This window comes from Hyperolius riggenbachi, chromosome 1 (assembly GCF_040937935.1).
Source record: "Hyperolius riggenbachi isolate aHypRig1 chromosome 1, aHypRig1.pri, whole genome shotgun sequence".
Classification (NCBI taxonomy): Eukaryota; Metazoa; Chordata; class Amphibia; order Anura; family Hyperoliidae; genus Hyperolius; species Hyperolius riggenbachi.
The window spans coordinates 625930082-625944901 of NC_090646.1; the positions used below are offsets into that span (position 1 = coordinate 625930082).

The 14820-nt window shown below is 42.5% G+C and overlaps 1 protein-coding gene across 6 annotated transcripts in view; it reads left to right on the forward strand.

Annotated features, from left to right (window-relative positions):
* Positions 1-14820, forward strand: part of ELOVL7 (ELOVL fatty acid elongase 7) — a 162990-nt gene that overhangs the window by 119266 nt on the left and 28904 nt on the right. For all 6 annotated transcript variants that reach the window (XM_068271822.1, XM_068271823.1, XM_068271820.1 and 3 more), the window contains one exon: positions 11637-11713. In XM_068271822.1, coding sequence (XP_068127923.1) covers positions 11650-11713 — 64 coding nt within the window. In that variant the 5' untranslated portion in view covers positions 11637-11649. The remainder of the gene's footprint in view (positions 1-11636; positions 11714-14820) is intronic.

The following is a 14820-nucleotide window of genomic DNA, read 5'->3' on the forward strand; positions in this document are numbered from 1 at the left end:
TTTAGCCGTAGACTCTGAACAAGCATGGAGATCAGGTGCTCTGACTGAAATCTGACTGGATTATTTGATTGCTTGTTTGAGGTGTGTGATTCAGATACTGTTGCAACCAAAACAATCAGCAGGACAGCCAGGCAACTGGTATTGCTTAAAAGGAAATAAATATGGAAGCCTCGCTGTAGGTTCCCTTTTTAACGTGTGTAGTTAATGGAAACGATCATTCGTGTTTTGGTGTAGCAATTTTTTATTTTGTGTACAGTAGAGCTGGAAGTGTAAACCGCTTGGAAAATCGCTATGTTCTAGTGCTTTTTAGAGCGATTTTTCCACTTTCCTATACTTAGCATTGAGGCTGAGTCACCTCAGAAATGCTGCTGGTCCCGCGTTTACGTTTGGAAAAATATCACATCGCTTTGGTGTGATCCATCCCATTCAAATACATTAGCCAAGCGATTTTCAAGGCGTTAGCCACGCTGTCCCCCCCCCCCCCCCCCCCCTGCCCTTTCTCCTATAGAACACTGGGGGGCTGGGGGGGGAGGTGGAGACATGCGTGTCCCCTCAGTCGTTCGTCGCGGCAGGGAATCCTGCTTATTTTAATGCGACGAACAACTCTGGGGGGATACGAGTGTCCCCCCAGGGCTGCCAGTGTTCTATAGGAGAGAAGCCAAGGGGGGAGGACCGCAAGACGCAAAGCCGGCGGCTTGATCTGTTACATTGCCGTCGGCTTATTTGTCATTTAATTAACTCACTTTTTTAATAGACATATTGTTACGCCAACTAGTAATACAATTCGCACCACCTGCGGCGGTTACAATCAGTTTTGTTGCGTGAAGCAAGTATGATTGAAATTGGCAACAAAAGCGCCACCTGCCGGATGCCCACAGCTAACGGATAAGTACCAATAGATCTTATCAATCGAGCCGCTGATATCTCGATTGATAAGATCAAACCTGTCACTGCGGCGGATCGATACCGCGCTCGATCCCTGCGGGCGGACAATAGAAAAAAACCGAAGCGCTGATAAGAAGGGCGAGCGGGAATCGATCTGCGCGGACGAGTGGTGATGCGCCTGCATCGAGCTGTTGGCTCGATACCGGCGCACTATCTACCTGTGTATGCCCAGCATGAGAGAGTCCAAGGGACTACTAATCCTGCTGGCTATATAGACGCAAGTGATAACTCCTGAGGCTTTGCCGTCTGATGTGCCATAGCCAACTTGTGACTAACCTATGCCGGTTTTGTTCTTTCAAGGCTCTGCCTCTGACACAGGAGACCAGGGTTCAAATCTCCGCTCTTCCTGTGCGCCAGCACCTATTCAGTAAGGAGACTTTGGGCAAGACTCCCTAACACGGCTACTGCCTACTGAGCGCGCCTTACTGGCTGCAGTGCTTTGAGTCGCCAGGAGAAAAGCACAATATAAATGTTCTGTCTTGTCTCTGGGTGATCCAGAGCAGAGGTGCCCACACTTTTTCGACTTGTGAGCTACTTAAAAAAAAAAAAATTAGCAAGTCAAAATGATCTACCCATGTACAATTTTAGGAGCACACTTGTATGTACAAAATGTAAAATGTAGTGTGGTCGGGATCTAACATGAAGTCCTTCACTATCTACCTAATGGGCACCCCTGATCCGGAGGCTTCCTGTATTCTCCTCGACCCCACCCCTGCTTGTCCGGACCCTCCCCTTCTTTCTTGCTGCGCTCCCCTCCGTGTATGAGCATGGATGCTCTGCGCCTGTGAGTTCTGGCAGCGCCTGCGCAGTAGCACAAAGCCTTTTCTTGCGTGCATGACGTAAAAGTTTTTGTAGTGAGAAAATAAAATTGTAGAATAGAGTGTGAGCAGACAGCTGTCTGTTGCAGAAGATGTGTGAGTTTTGAAGCAATTTTTTTTTCTTCTCTTCATTCAGGTTTGCCAAGTCACTGTCTTTGTCCTTCCCTGTTCTTTTGTTAAAAGGAATCTGAAGTGAAAATAAACCTATGAGATAATGAATTGTATGTGTAGTACAGCTAAGAAATAGAACATTTAGTAGCAAAGAAGAGTTTCATTTTGTTTCCAGTACAGGAAGAGTTAAGAAACTTCAGTTGTTATCTATACAAAAGAGCTTCTCTGAGCTCTCCGACTAATTTAGTCAGAGAGCAATGCTATTTTCTGAAAGAAACAGTGAAAAAACATTTAGCTCTGCTCTGTTTCATAATTGTAAACTGCAAATATTAGAGAATGATGCAATGTAGTTTAAAAAAAAAAAAAAAAAAAAAAGCTATATATAACTGAAAATAACAATGACTCTTCTTTGCTACTAATGTTCTATTAACTATCTGTACATGTATTATGATTCATTATATCATAAGTTTTGTTTTTTTTCGCTTTAGTGTCACTTTAAGGGCTCATTCGCATTGCGTTACGCTCGCGTTAGTGTTTGGCTTTTTTAGTTGTAATTTTTTTTTCCGATTCCTGGCGGTTATGTTTTTAGAGATAAGCGCAAGTCAGGAAGTGAACTCTTTGACCCGTTAAAAGGAAAATAGGGCACCCTCCATATACCTTTCGCTACAGTTGTCACCCTCAGTGATAAGGGGTGGTCCTTCCCATATCCATGCTCCTACCTCTGCAATGGTGCAGAGGCCTGAATGTGATGTCCGCAGGGAGAAGAGATGGCCAGCGACATGCAAATAATCTGGCATGCCTGCAAATTGTGGCCAACTAGGAATGGAGCCAATCAAATGATCCTACTGCTGATTCTGATTGCTCCGATGTTACCCTGTGTACAGTGTGCGTGACCTTTTCCTACAAGCTCATTGACCATCACTGGTGCAGAGGCTTGGCTGCTCTTATTGTGTGTACACACTTGAAAGATATCAGACCAATTTTACCCCCTTCCATGCAGTATGAGAGCCGTACCTACACAGTCTATTCTATGGAGCTGAACTCCCCATCAGGTAAAAATCTTTGCAAGATGCTGCACACAAAGATGCTGTACACATTCAACAGATCAGTATCTGCAAAAGATTCGTTCCTGCAAAAGATCCGTCCTTGCAAAATGCATTCGTAGTCTATATGCAGATCCTCATACACACTTTGTTTAACAGACCTTCATCTGCAGATCAGATCCACCAGGATGGATTTTCAGATCTGCAGATGAATGTCTGTTAAACAAGGGGTGTATGAGGATCTTCAGATATCATAGACTATGAATGCATTTTGCAGGGATGGATCTTTTGCAGGAACTGATCTGTTGAATGTGTACAACGTCTTTGTAAGCAGCATCTTGCAAAGATTTTCACCTGATGTGGAGTTCAGCTCCATAGAATAGTGTAGTATGGCTCTCATACTACATGGAAGGTGGTTAAATTGGTCTGATATCTTTCATTTATCTTTCAAGTGTATATGTAGCATTAGTGTTTACATGCATGTGCAGAATTTACATGAAAACCTGAGCTGCTTGGAAAGTGTGTATGTGGAATCAGGTTAGTCCAACATTGACACACACACACAGTACATAGTACCTCGCTACACATGATGCCTCTTGTAGCAATGTCTTGTGTACTGTAAGCCAATGCAGCACAAGCAGGAAATGTGGAATGTAAACTATTTTACTGTGTGGGTCGGTAAAAATGCTGAGCGTATTTTAAGCTTTTCTTTGTGAAGGTTCATGCAGGATGCAGAGACCAGCAACTAAAATAATTAGAGGGATGGAAGGTCTCTCTAACTAGGAAAGGTTAGATAAACTGGGCTTATTTAAGGTGGCCATACAACAGGCGACTTGGCGGCCGATCGACAATCAAATCAGTTGAAAATTGGTGCCGCCAAGTGATTGACAATGCGGCCAATTTCGGCATACCTCCCAACTTTTTGAGATAAGAAAGAGGGACACTGAAAGGTTGTAATAATGTGCTGCGTAAATCACCCCGATATTAAAATATATACAGCACATCACAATTTCTTAAAAATGACATCATTGCTTCAACTAGTCAGCAGCACATTCCTCCAGACAGTGCTTTACAGATACATTAATAATTAACACTCTAGAAGTTCCAGGCACCTGAATACAAAACCTGTATTTCAATACCCAGTTGGTATATTACCATACAAGCCACTGTGACAGAGATCTGAAGACTCAGACCTATTCATGCATTGTTGTTAAAAAACCTGGTCTATTGAGAAATTAACACATGTAACAAAGTCTACCTCTGCCAGTTGTTTACAGAATAACAAATCCTATTGTCTCTGCTGTCTGTACCAGGTCTATGCTATTGTTTCAAATATTTTCTATGTGCACTCCGGTCTAATCTGGTTTTTCCCTAACATCAGGGTGTATATAAGATTGACCTGTAAATAAAGATTTCAGATGCTGTTCCACCAATTTAAGTGTTTGTGGTTCTGTATCTCCCAGCTGGAAGAGAGGGTATTCACTTGGATTGGGGGAGAACTTTAACCTGGGTTGCAGATTATTCTGCTAAGTCATCTTGTAGCTGCCTCCGCTGAAATTGAGCTAACAGTTTGGTGTCGAGAAGTTGGATCCGCCATATACAGTATCGGGTGAGTAATTCTATTTTTTGATTACCACCCTATACTGTCAGAGCGGATTAATAGAACCCGGAGGGAAAGTGCTTCTGTAGCGCCTCTCCCAGGAATCTGATATTCCTAAAGTAAATAGCGGGTCTGATGCCCCAATTAAGAAAGCAGTACTGTGTGTCTAAGTGAATATTCTCTCTAAACCTTGTATATTGTTGTATAGTCGCTTAAGTGAATTTTAGTTATATAAGATTGCATGTTACTGTATAGATTTGTGTAGATTGTATGTGAGGTTAAGCTGAGATTGAAGGTATAAACTTGTCCACAGAGGATAGTTAAAATTCAAACCATAAATCGGGTGTAGATAAACCTATAGAAACTATAGAAGAATCACATAAGCTGGAGACCAGGTTTGCCAGTAAAGTCTAATACTGACGTCACCATCCCTAGATAAACCTTCAAACTCAGCTAATCTCACTCTATTTTTTTTAGCTTAGCATAATGGGAAAGTCTCAAAGGTAAGGGGACTCCCACGGGTTATTTTTGATTTATGATGTATCATATTCTGTGATGCTGTTTAATGCGGATATATAGATTTGTAAGTTTTAGAAAAAATCATGTTCCACAATTTGCTTTGAATCTTATTTCTGACTAACTCTATTTAGGAGTTTCATTTTTTTTCTCGGAGACACTCAGCAGTTGCAGGTGTCTCTCTGGACCAGGACATTTTGAATGGGCATTGCGGCCGCAGGATAACTTTTTTTATCAGTCCCTCCAAAATGTTCTGGCCTGGCTACTAGATGTTTCTGAGCCTTTTCTTCTAATTACTATAAATGTGTTTGTCTATCTCCTCTCACTGTAGTTTCTGTGGAACTGTGATTTAAATTGCTTGTGTATGACTGGTTGCACTTTTTCAGCTAGGTTGTACTTTAAATATGCATCTCTGGACATCTGCTCAGAGTTGTTGCAGGTTTCTACCCCCTCCCTCCATGTATTGGGAGAGACTTGTGTTAATGCTTTTGTTTTTTCTCTTTCCTCTTCCCTGAAAAGACTGGGGGCAATGAGGAGAGTGTCAGGAAACAGAAACAAAAGAAGATCCCAGCTATTTGTTGTTTGTCTGTTTGTGTATGTGTCTGTGCACAGAGAGTATCCAAATTTTTTTTTTAGAGTTAGGAATAAACCTCTTAATTTAATTGATCGTTTTTTTCTACAGTCAGAAAAGTCAAAAGCTAAATTATTGTTGGAGTCTAAGGTATGCGGACTGTGGTTATGTAAATGTGCATGTGTTGTCTTTCTTTGTCTACTATAGGAGAGGGTTTGTAAATTGTCTTGAGGCAAGGCAGGTGAGATTGAATGTGTAATTGGTTTTCACCTCATATAATGAATGACCCATGCACAAAGTTGCTGGCCATTGTGATGTTTTGAATTTAGTGTTTTGCAAAGGAAACAATTTATTTCGGGTGAACCAGATGTAACATGTCTTAAAATTTGTAATTTAAAGTTGGTTATAAAAAATTAACATACGGAAAGGCATGTTCCATCTGAAGTTTTTTGTTTTTCATGTGGGTTTTTTTTTTTGTCAGGTATTTTTGCATATACCTGAGAATTCAAAGCACACAACAGTTTTGCTGTCAATGGGTGAATTAGGTTTGTAAATCTTCCAGTAGGAATTAAGTTGCTGTGAATGAAATGTAATCATTTTAACTTGAGCTTGCACTCATGCCGATATGAATGTAATGTAGAGATTGTGTCCAAAATCATCTTGCTCAAATTACTAGAAGTTATGCTCATGCCAGGTTTTCTGTTCATATTGCCAAGAATAATGCAAACAATTGTGTGAATGTTTGGGTACGTGTATAATATTAATGGTGATGAGTCCCTTAAGCAAAGTGACATACTTATATTTTTTCACTTGTAATTGTGTAAAATTCTAACAAATGCTTTTACAGCAATTTCTTTGTTGGTTTCTGGTCTGTCTCTGGTTACAATCTGAGGGGTGTGGGAAACAAACCCTGGTGTTGTGCATTTGGGGAGGGTTTTGAACAGCAGACGTTGACCCCCTGTACCACCTACTGTGCACAGGGTGAGATGGGGGGCCAACTAAACCTGCAAGTGGCTGAATCACACAGCCTCATAACCCGGCCCACATCAGTGTTCTAACATGCCTGGAGAGGGTGGAGACAAATATGTCATGTAAAATACTTATTGGTTGATTTGATTGTAATTGTCTCCATATGTCTGTTTGTATTGATACTGTGCTGTATAAAGCAAGGTCAGAGAAATGTGTTTAAGTGTCAGAACTCTATAGTACTAGGATTTACAGACAGTATGATGTTAGTAAAAGAAATTTGAATAGAGAGAGTAACCTTTGTCAAAATATTGTTACATAGCTACGCATGTGGTAAATAGGTTGCACACACCCACTAAGCTGTTTAACTTCTTATTACCATTGAGGACCTCTACATAACTGCTTTGATTGAGACTGAGCTATCATTTACTTGGCTCATGCAGTTTGACAAACCTTGAACTCTTGTCTGATTCATCTTTACTAATTTGCCTGCACAAGTGTTCTTTATTACCTGTTCACTTGGAGACCTGCCTGTGATATCACCTGATTATGGAATACTTTGGAGATCATCTGATATGATTCTCCTGCACTGATGCAGCCCTAGAAGGATGACCCTCTGCTGTAAGGATGAGCCCTTCCTGCACCTGCCCTCCTCCTGTGTTGGTGATGGCTGCTTCAAGCCTTTCTTTTGTGTCATCCTTTGGGAAGAACTCCGCCTCTGCTGTTGCAACTGTGAGGTTTCTCAACTGGGATGAGAAGTTGAGTCTGCCCTTCCCTGCCTTCTACAACCTGGCTGCAATTGCTACATCCTTGTTATAAATCTGTTTCCATTTCTTTTGTGGGTGCCCAATGCCATACAATGAAACTGCTAACAAAAAGGCACTGGGTGTAGCCACGGTGATTACACGGCCAGCTCTCAGCCGCCACTGTCTGTTTGCCCCGAGACAGTGAGAGCTTGGCAGAAAAACATCTGCATTCATCATGAGGGCTTGTGGTGATGAATTCACCGTCCTCCTTCACCCTTCAAATGAACAATATTCTACTCTGCAATAATGAACTGACATTTCCTGGACCCACTCGAGGATCATTTTTTTTTCCAAAATGCATTAAGGAGTTCTAACCTTATGGGTGAGGTGTGGCTTTAGGCAACCTGTTACAGTTTACCACATTCAGTTTTCCATTAAGTTATGCAGGGCTAGATTAGGATGATATACTAGCAAAGCTAACTACTGTTAATTCATCGTGTAGTTGTGTAACCCTTTAAACTGTATATTGTATTTGTGTACCAATGACAACACTAACTCATTGATCTCTAACATACATAGAGCTGTGCATAGTATCTAAGTGATCCCGCCCTTTCCTTTAGAAAAGGTTGGGATCAAAGGTTGGGTTGAAAGGTTGTAATAATGTGCTGCGTAAATCACCCCGATATTAAAATATATACAGCACATCACAATTTCTTAAAAATGACATCATTGCTTCAACTAGTCAGCAGCACATTCCTCCAGACAGTGCTTTACAGATACATTAATAATTAACACTCTAGAAGTTCCAGGCACCTGAATACAAAACCTGTATTTCAATACCCAGTTGGTATATTACCATACAAGCCACTGTGACAGAGATCTGAAGACTCAGACCTATTCATGCATTGTTGTTAAAAAACCTGGTCTATTGAGAAATTAACACATGTAACAAAGTCTACCTCTGCCAGTTGTTTACAGAATAACAAATCCTATTGTCTCTGCTGTCTGTACCAGGTCTATGCTATTGTTTCAAATATTTTCTATGTGCACTCCGGTCTAATCTGGTTTTTCCCTAACATCAGGGTGTATATAAGATTGACCTGTAAATAAAGATTTCAGATGCTGTTCCACCAATTTAAGTGTTTGTGGTTCTGTATCTCCCAGCTGGAAGAGAGGGTATTCACTTGGATTGGGGGAGAACTTTAACCTGGGTTGCAGATTATTCTGCTAAGTCATCTTGTAGCTGCCTCCGCTGAAATTGAGCTAACAGACACTTAAAGAGGATCTGTAACGTCAAGATGCCCTGGGGGGTACTCACCTCGGGTGGGGGAAGCCTCCGGATCCTAATGAGGCTTCCCACGCCGTCCTCCGTCCCTCAGGGGTCTCGCTGCAGCCCTCCGTGAAAGATGACGTCAATATTTACCTTCCCGGCTCCTGCGCAGGCGCTCTGACGGCTGTCGGCTCCGAACTACATGGAAATACCCGATCGCCATCGGGTCTGCTCTACTGCGCAGGCGCAAGTTTCCGGCGCCTGCGCAGTAGAGCGGACCCGACTGAGATCGGGTATTTCCGTGTAGTTCGGAGCCGAAAGCAGCCACAGCGCCCCCGCTAGAGCCAGCAAAGGTAAATATTGAACTGACAGTCGGGTCTGTCGCCGGCTGTTCGGAGGGCTGCAGCGAGACCCTCGTGGGACAGAGGACGGCGTGGGAAGCCTCATTAGGATCCGGAGGCTTCCCCCACCCGAGGTGAGTACCCCCCAGGGGATGTTTTTGATGTTAGAGTCTCTTTAAAGAGGAGCTCCAGTAATAATAATGTAATAAAAAAAGTGCTTCATTTTTACAATAATTATGTATAAATGATTTAGTCAGTGTTTGCCCATTGTAAAATATTTTAAATCCCTGACATTTATCACATGTGACATTTTTACTGCTGGCAAGTGATGTAGCTGCTGTTTGCTGTTTTGGCAGTTGGAAACAGCTGTAAACAGCCATTTCCCACAATGTAACAAGGTTCACAGACAGGAAACTGCCAGAAGTACCTCAGTACTCAGAGCATCTTGTGGGAGGGGTTTCACCACAATATCAGTCATACAGCGCCCCCTGATGGTCTATTTGTGAAAAGGAATAGATTTCTCATGTAAAAGGGGGTATCAGCTACTGATTGGGATAAAGTCCATTTCTTCATCGCAGTTTCTCTTTAAGCCATGCCCCAGCCACTCCTCTAACCACACCTCCAGCAGACCCCTAATCACACATACCATAAAGATTTCATAAGAAAAACTTGTTGTTTTATAATTTAAACCACACTGGTCCTTTTGATCCTGGTTCATTTTCCTTTATATTAACATTTAAATATAAGAAATATCAATTGAAAGGATTGGAATTTGGCTGCAGCTGTGTCTAAATAACACACCAGAAAAAAGCATGCAGCTATTATCTTGTCTTGTCTGACTATGTCAGAAACACCTGATCCAGATCTATCTCCACTGCCCCTGATCTATCAACCACTACCATGGACAAGGTCTCCTCCTGCCTATCAGCCATCTCCTCCTGGATGTCCGCTAGGTTTCTGAAACTAAACATAGACAAAACGGAATTTATGATCTTCCCACCCCAGCCATCCATGAACCTCCCAGATATGTCACTGTTAACCACACTACCATTCACCCTACCTCTCAAGCCCGCTGTCTGGCTGTCACCCTGGACTCCGCATTCTCCTTAACTCCCCACATCCAAAACCTCACAAAGTCCTGCAACTTCCACCTCCGTAACATCTGCAAGAACCACCTTTTCCTGACCTCTGCCACTACCAAACTCCTCATCCATGCCCTCATAATTTCCCGCCTTGACTACTGCAATGCCCTGCTGTCTGGTCTCCCTATGATTCAAATGTACCCGCTGCAGTCCATCATGAATGCGGCAGCCAGAATTATCCACTCCTCCCATCGCTCCACCACGACGGCTCCCCTGTGTGAATCCCTCCACTGGCTTTCTATCCAGTCCAGAATCAGATTCGAGATATTGTGTCTGACCTACAAATCCGTCCACAAAACCTGTCCAACCTACATTTCCGATCTTACTCAGAGGTACACACCTAGCCGCTCACTCCGCTCCTCCAATGAACTTCGCCTGACCGCCCCCCGCATCACCCAGTCCCATGCACGCCTACAGGACTTCTCAAGAGCTGCTCCAACACTATGTAACTCCCTACCTCCACCCGTTAGGGCAGTCTCCTCATTCAACATCTTCAAGAAGGCCCTCAAAACTCACATTTTCACTCTGGCCTACCACCCCTCACAAGTGCTCTAAACCCACAGCTGAACTTTGGTCCCCTACCTCTCATGTCCCTACCTCTCCCTCTAGATTGTAAGCCTTTGGGCAGGGTCCTCCTTTTGTGTCCTACCTGATCATGCACCTCCATTACTGTGCACCCATGCTATGCATCTGGGTGAACCTAACTTGCCTAATCTCCATGCTCCATCCAGTGACTGACTAAGCATTACCTTGTACTCATACTGTGATGTGTGATCTGGTCTTTCTTGTATTGCTGTATTGTCATATTGCTGTATGTCACCCCTAAATATTGTCTGTAACCTAAAGTAATGTCCAGCGCTGCGTAATATGTTGGCCCTTTATAAATACAATAAATAAATCTGCTGCGTGCTTGTTCACAATCTATGGTTAAAAGTATTAGAGGCAGAGGATCAGCAGGGCAGCCAGGCAACTGGTATTGTTTAAAAGGAAATAAATATGGCAGCCTCCATATCCCTCTCACTTCACTTGTGCTTTAAAGTCTTCTATTATGTTGCAGTAGTAATAAAAGATGTAGAACTATTAAATAAATTTAGCAAAGTAAACTGGAGCAAAAGTGGAGCAGGTTTCAATTAAGGCTGGAGTCACAGTGGTCAGTTGCATAATGCGTTATGACTGTGTGAACTGCAATGGAGACTGGACATAGCATGCATGAAGCAAGTTAAAATGACACAATCCATTACAATGCTGTACTGTGAACAGGTCCATAGAATTGTATGGGCAGTGAGTTGACCTGCAGAATTATTCTGCAACACAGCTGAGCACTGAACGGGGCCTAAATTTGCAAATACGGTGATTGGTTGTTTTGGGCAAATGCTTTTAGTGTGTTTTTTTGTTTTTTTATTTTTTTATTTTTTTTTTTTCCTTTCTTGATCAATCTACCTCACAGTTGCTGTGGTGTGTGGCTTGCAGAGGCTGTGCCAACCAGTCATTTTATAACCTTGATATTATCAGCTGTCCTGACTAATAAATGTGTTTTGTTTTTTTTGTTTTTTTTTTATTATTTTAGAGCCCCAAAGAGCATGGCTTTCAAGGACCTTACCTCAAGAGCAGTACTACTTTATGATGAATGGATTAAAGATGCCGGTAAGCTGAATACCGCTTGTAGTTTTGTTTTTTGTTTTTATCCCCCTTGCCGTGATGGCACATGGGCCAGGGGCCACTAGCAGCACTTCGATAGCCACACAGCATAGGCATTAAAGGCAGTTTTTGCACTCAGGTGGATGGAGCCCTGACAATACCGTTGCAAAGCTGGCAGAACATTTGTCGGAATATCAGGGCCTGTGCACACTGCTGCGCTTGCACTGTTTTTAAAATCGCATGCAATTTTTAAAATGCAAAGCCTTCATGAAAATACAAAAATCACATCGCACCAGTGTGTACAGGTCTTCATAATTTTCATGATTTTTCAAAAAGACCTTGAGATTAAAAAACACATGAGATTTTAAAAGCGCAGCAGTGTGTACACGGCCTAAGATGCTCCAGACTATAAGACGCAGCTAGGTTTAGAGGTCAAGAATCGGGAGGAAAAAAAAATACTAAACCTGGTGCATCTATCCTGCAGGGGCGTCTTATGGACCTTTTACCCTCTAAGCTATTCTATCTTAGCTACACTACATTAACACCTGCTGCCCCCACCAGCTAAGCTACACTACACTGCAACTTCAATGGGCCAGACTCGGATCTGGCCTCATCCTGCTGCCGCGCTCCTCTCTCCCTTGCTCCCGTCCTGCTTCTCTGGCATCTTCCGATATCCCGGTACACTTCCGCCAACTACGGCAGTACAGGTCTGGTCCTCCTTCCTGGTCGGCATTACTGGTTCCCCCATACTGCGTGCGCCGCATGTCCTGTGTGACCCACAGGCATGTGCACTGCTAGGGTCATGTAATATGAGGGAACCACTAATGCAGAAGTATGAGCCAACCAGGAAGAAGGACCGGAGCTGTATTACAGCAGGTGGCCGCAGTGTACTGGGATATTGGAAGTTGCAGGTGGAAAAGCAGGACCGGAGCGACGGGGAGAGGAGCGTGGCGCTGGATGCGGTAAGAGCTTCCCTGCGCACTCTGTACCATTTTTACTGTATGTATGTATGTATGTATGTATGTATGTATGTGTGTGCCTTAATTTAAAGAGAACCTGAACTGAAAATAAAAAGTCAAAATAACATACACAGATCATACTTGCCTCCCATGTAGTCTGCTCATCAATCTTTCTCCTCTCCCGCGTGTTGTTTGTCCACTGTGATCAATGGATTTCTCCGTCCTCCATTTTGAAATTGGCCATTACCCCCCTAACAGCTTTCTGGTCAGCACACTGTTAAAGGGGAACTGAAATAAAGGGTATACGGAGGCTGACTTATTTATTTCCTTTTAATCAATACCAGTTGCCTGGCAGCCCTGCTGGTCTATTTCTCTGCAGTAGTATCTGAATAACACCAGAAACAAGCATGCAGTTAGTCTTGTCAGATCTGACTTTAAAGTCTGAAACGCCTGATCTGCTGCATGCTTGTTCAGGGGCTATGGCTAATAGTATAAGAGGCAGAGGATCAGCAGGGCTGCCAGGCAACTGGTATTGCTTGAAAGGAAATAAACATGACAGCCGCCATATCACTCTCACTTCAGTTGTCCTTTAAACTGTTAGTTATATCGCCCACTTGAGCCATTGGGAAGCATGGACATTACCTTGCACATTTAGTTGTAACTGACAGCAACTGGTATATTTCAGTTCTGACAAAATCTTGTCAGAACTGGAAGGGATCATTGTAAGAAGAAAATGAGCTTCTGAGAGGAACTGACGGTGAGGTAAGTATGTAATAATCATTTGCAGGTACATCATGTGTTTATTTTAAATAATTTTACTCAGTTCAGGTTCCCTTTAAGCACCCAAGAAAATGTATTTGTTTAATCTGTTCCTACACTTCACATTGCTGGCTATACAGCAGAGTTGATTTGCCAATAAGTAGGCGCCATGCAGGCAGATTAAAGAGTTCGCAAGTAAAGTCGCCATAAACCGACCATTTATGAATAACTAAGTGGATTAGTGATTTATATACAGCGCTGGCTGAAGTCCAACAAGAAAGTCAAAATCAATGTCATTAAATGAACATAACGGTGTTGTGTTACGTTATACTGTGTACAGCACTTTCTGCTTTTTTGTACACTTTTAAAGAGAGATTAAATGTTCCACCATGTCACTAGTCTACTTCAGGAGACTCAGCAGGAGAAAATTCCGCTAACGTGATTGGGTGGACGGCATCCTCATTTAGATTTCAGATAGGTTGTAGTAATGATACGCCCCAGCTATTTGGACAATGGCAACGCTTTATGCTGTAGAGGGTGCCGTGATTGGAGAACTGTCCCCTAGGTAGTTTCCTGCTGGGTCCCCAAAAAGACTAGCGCCCCATCTTCATGCTAACATGTCTTGCCCCCCTGAGTCATTTCCTGATACAGGAAGAATATGGCTTTAAAGCTTAAAGGGGCACTATGGCGAAAAGTTGTTAAATTGAAAATATGTGCAAACATAAACAAGTACATTTTTTCCAGAGTAAAATGAGCCATACATTACTTTTCTCCTATGTTGCTGTCACTTACAGTAGGTAGTAGAAATCTGACAGGTTTTGGACTAGTCCATCTCTTCATAGGGGATTCTCAGCAAGGCTTTTATTCTTTATAAAGATATTCCCTAAACAGGATTTAAATAATGATGCTGGCCAGCTTCCCTGCTCGATACAGTTTTTTGGCAGTTGGACGGAGCAACTGCCATTCACTAAGTGCTTTTGAAAATGAATAAATCCCTGAGAATCCCCCATGAAGAGATGGACTAGTCCAAAACCTGTCACTTCTGTCAGATTTCTACTACCTACTGTAAGTGACAGCAACATAGGAGAAAAGTAATTTATGGCTCATTTGACTCTGGTAAAAAATGTACTTCTTATTTGTTTGCACATATTTTAAATTTAAAATTTTTTCGCCATAGTGCCCCATTAATAAAACTAAACAAGACAAATAGTAATAGCAAGCAGGATAAGCAGATGTATACATTGTATAGATACAAAGTGGGGAACAGCATGTCTCATGGTCCAAAATAAATGTGCTTGGAACTGCAGTACAGCTTGTTTGCTCCCCTGTCTAAATTCAACAGCTAGAGGGGTCAGTCCGGTGTGAACATGTGACTCCCAGACAGAGCAGGGTCAT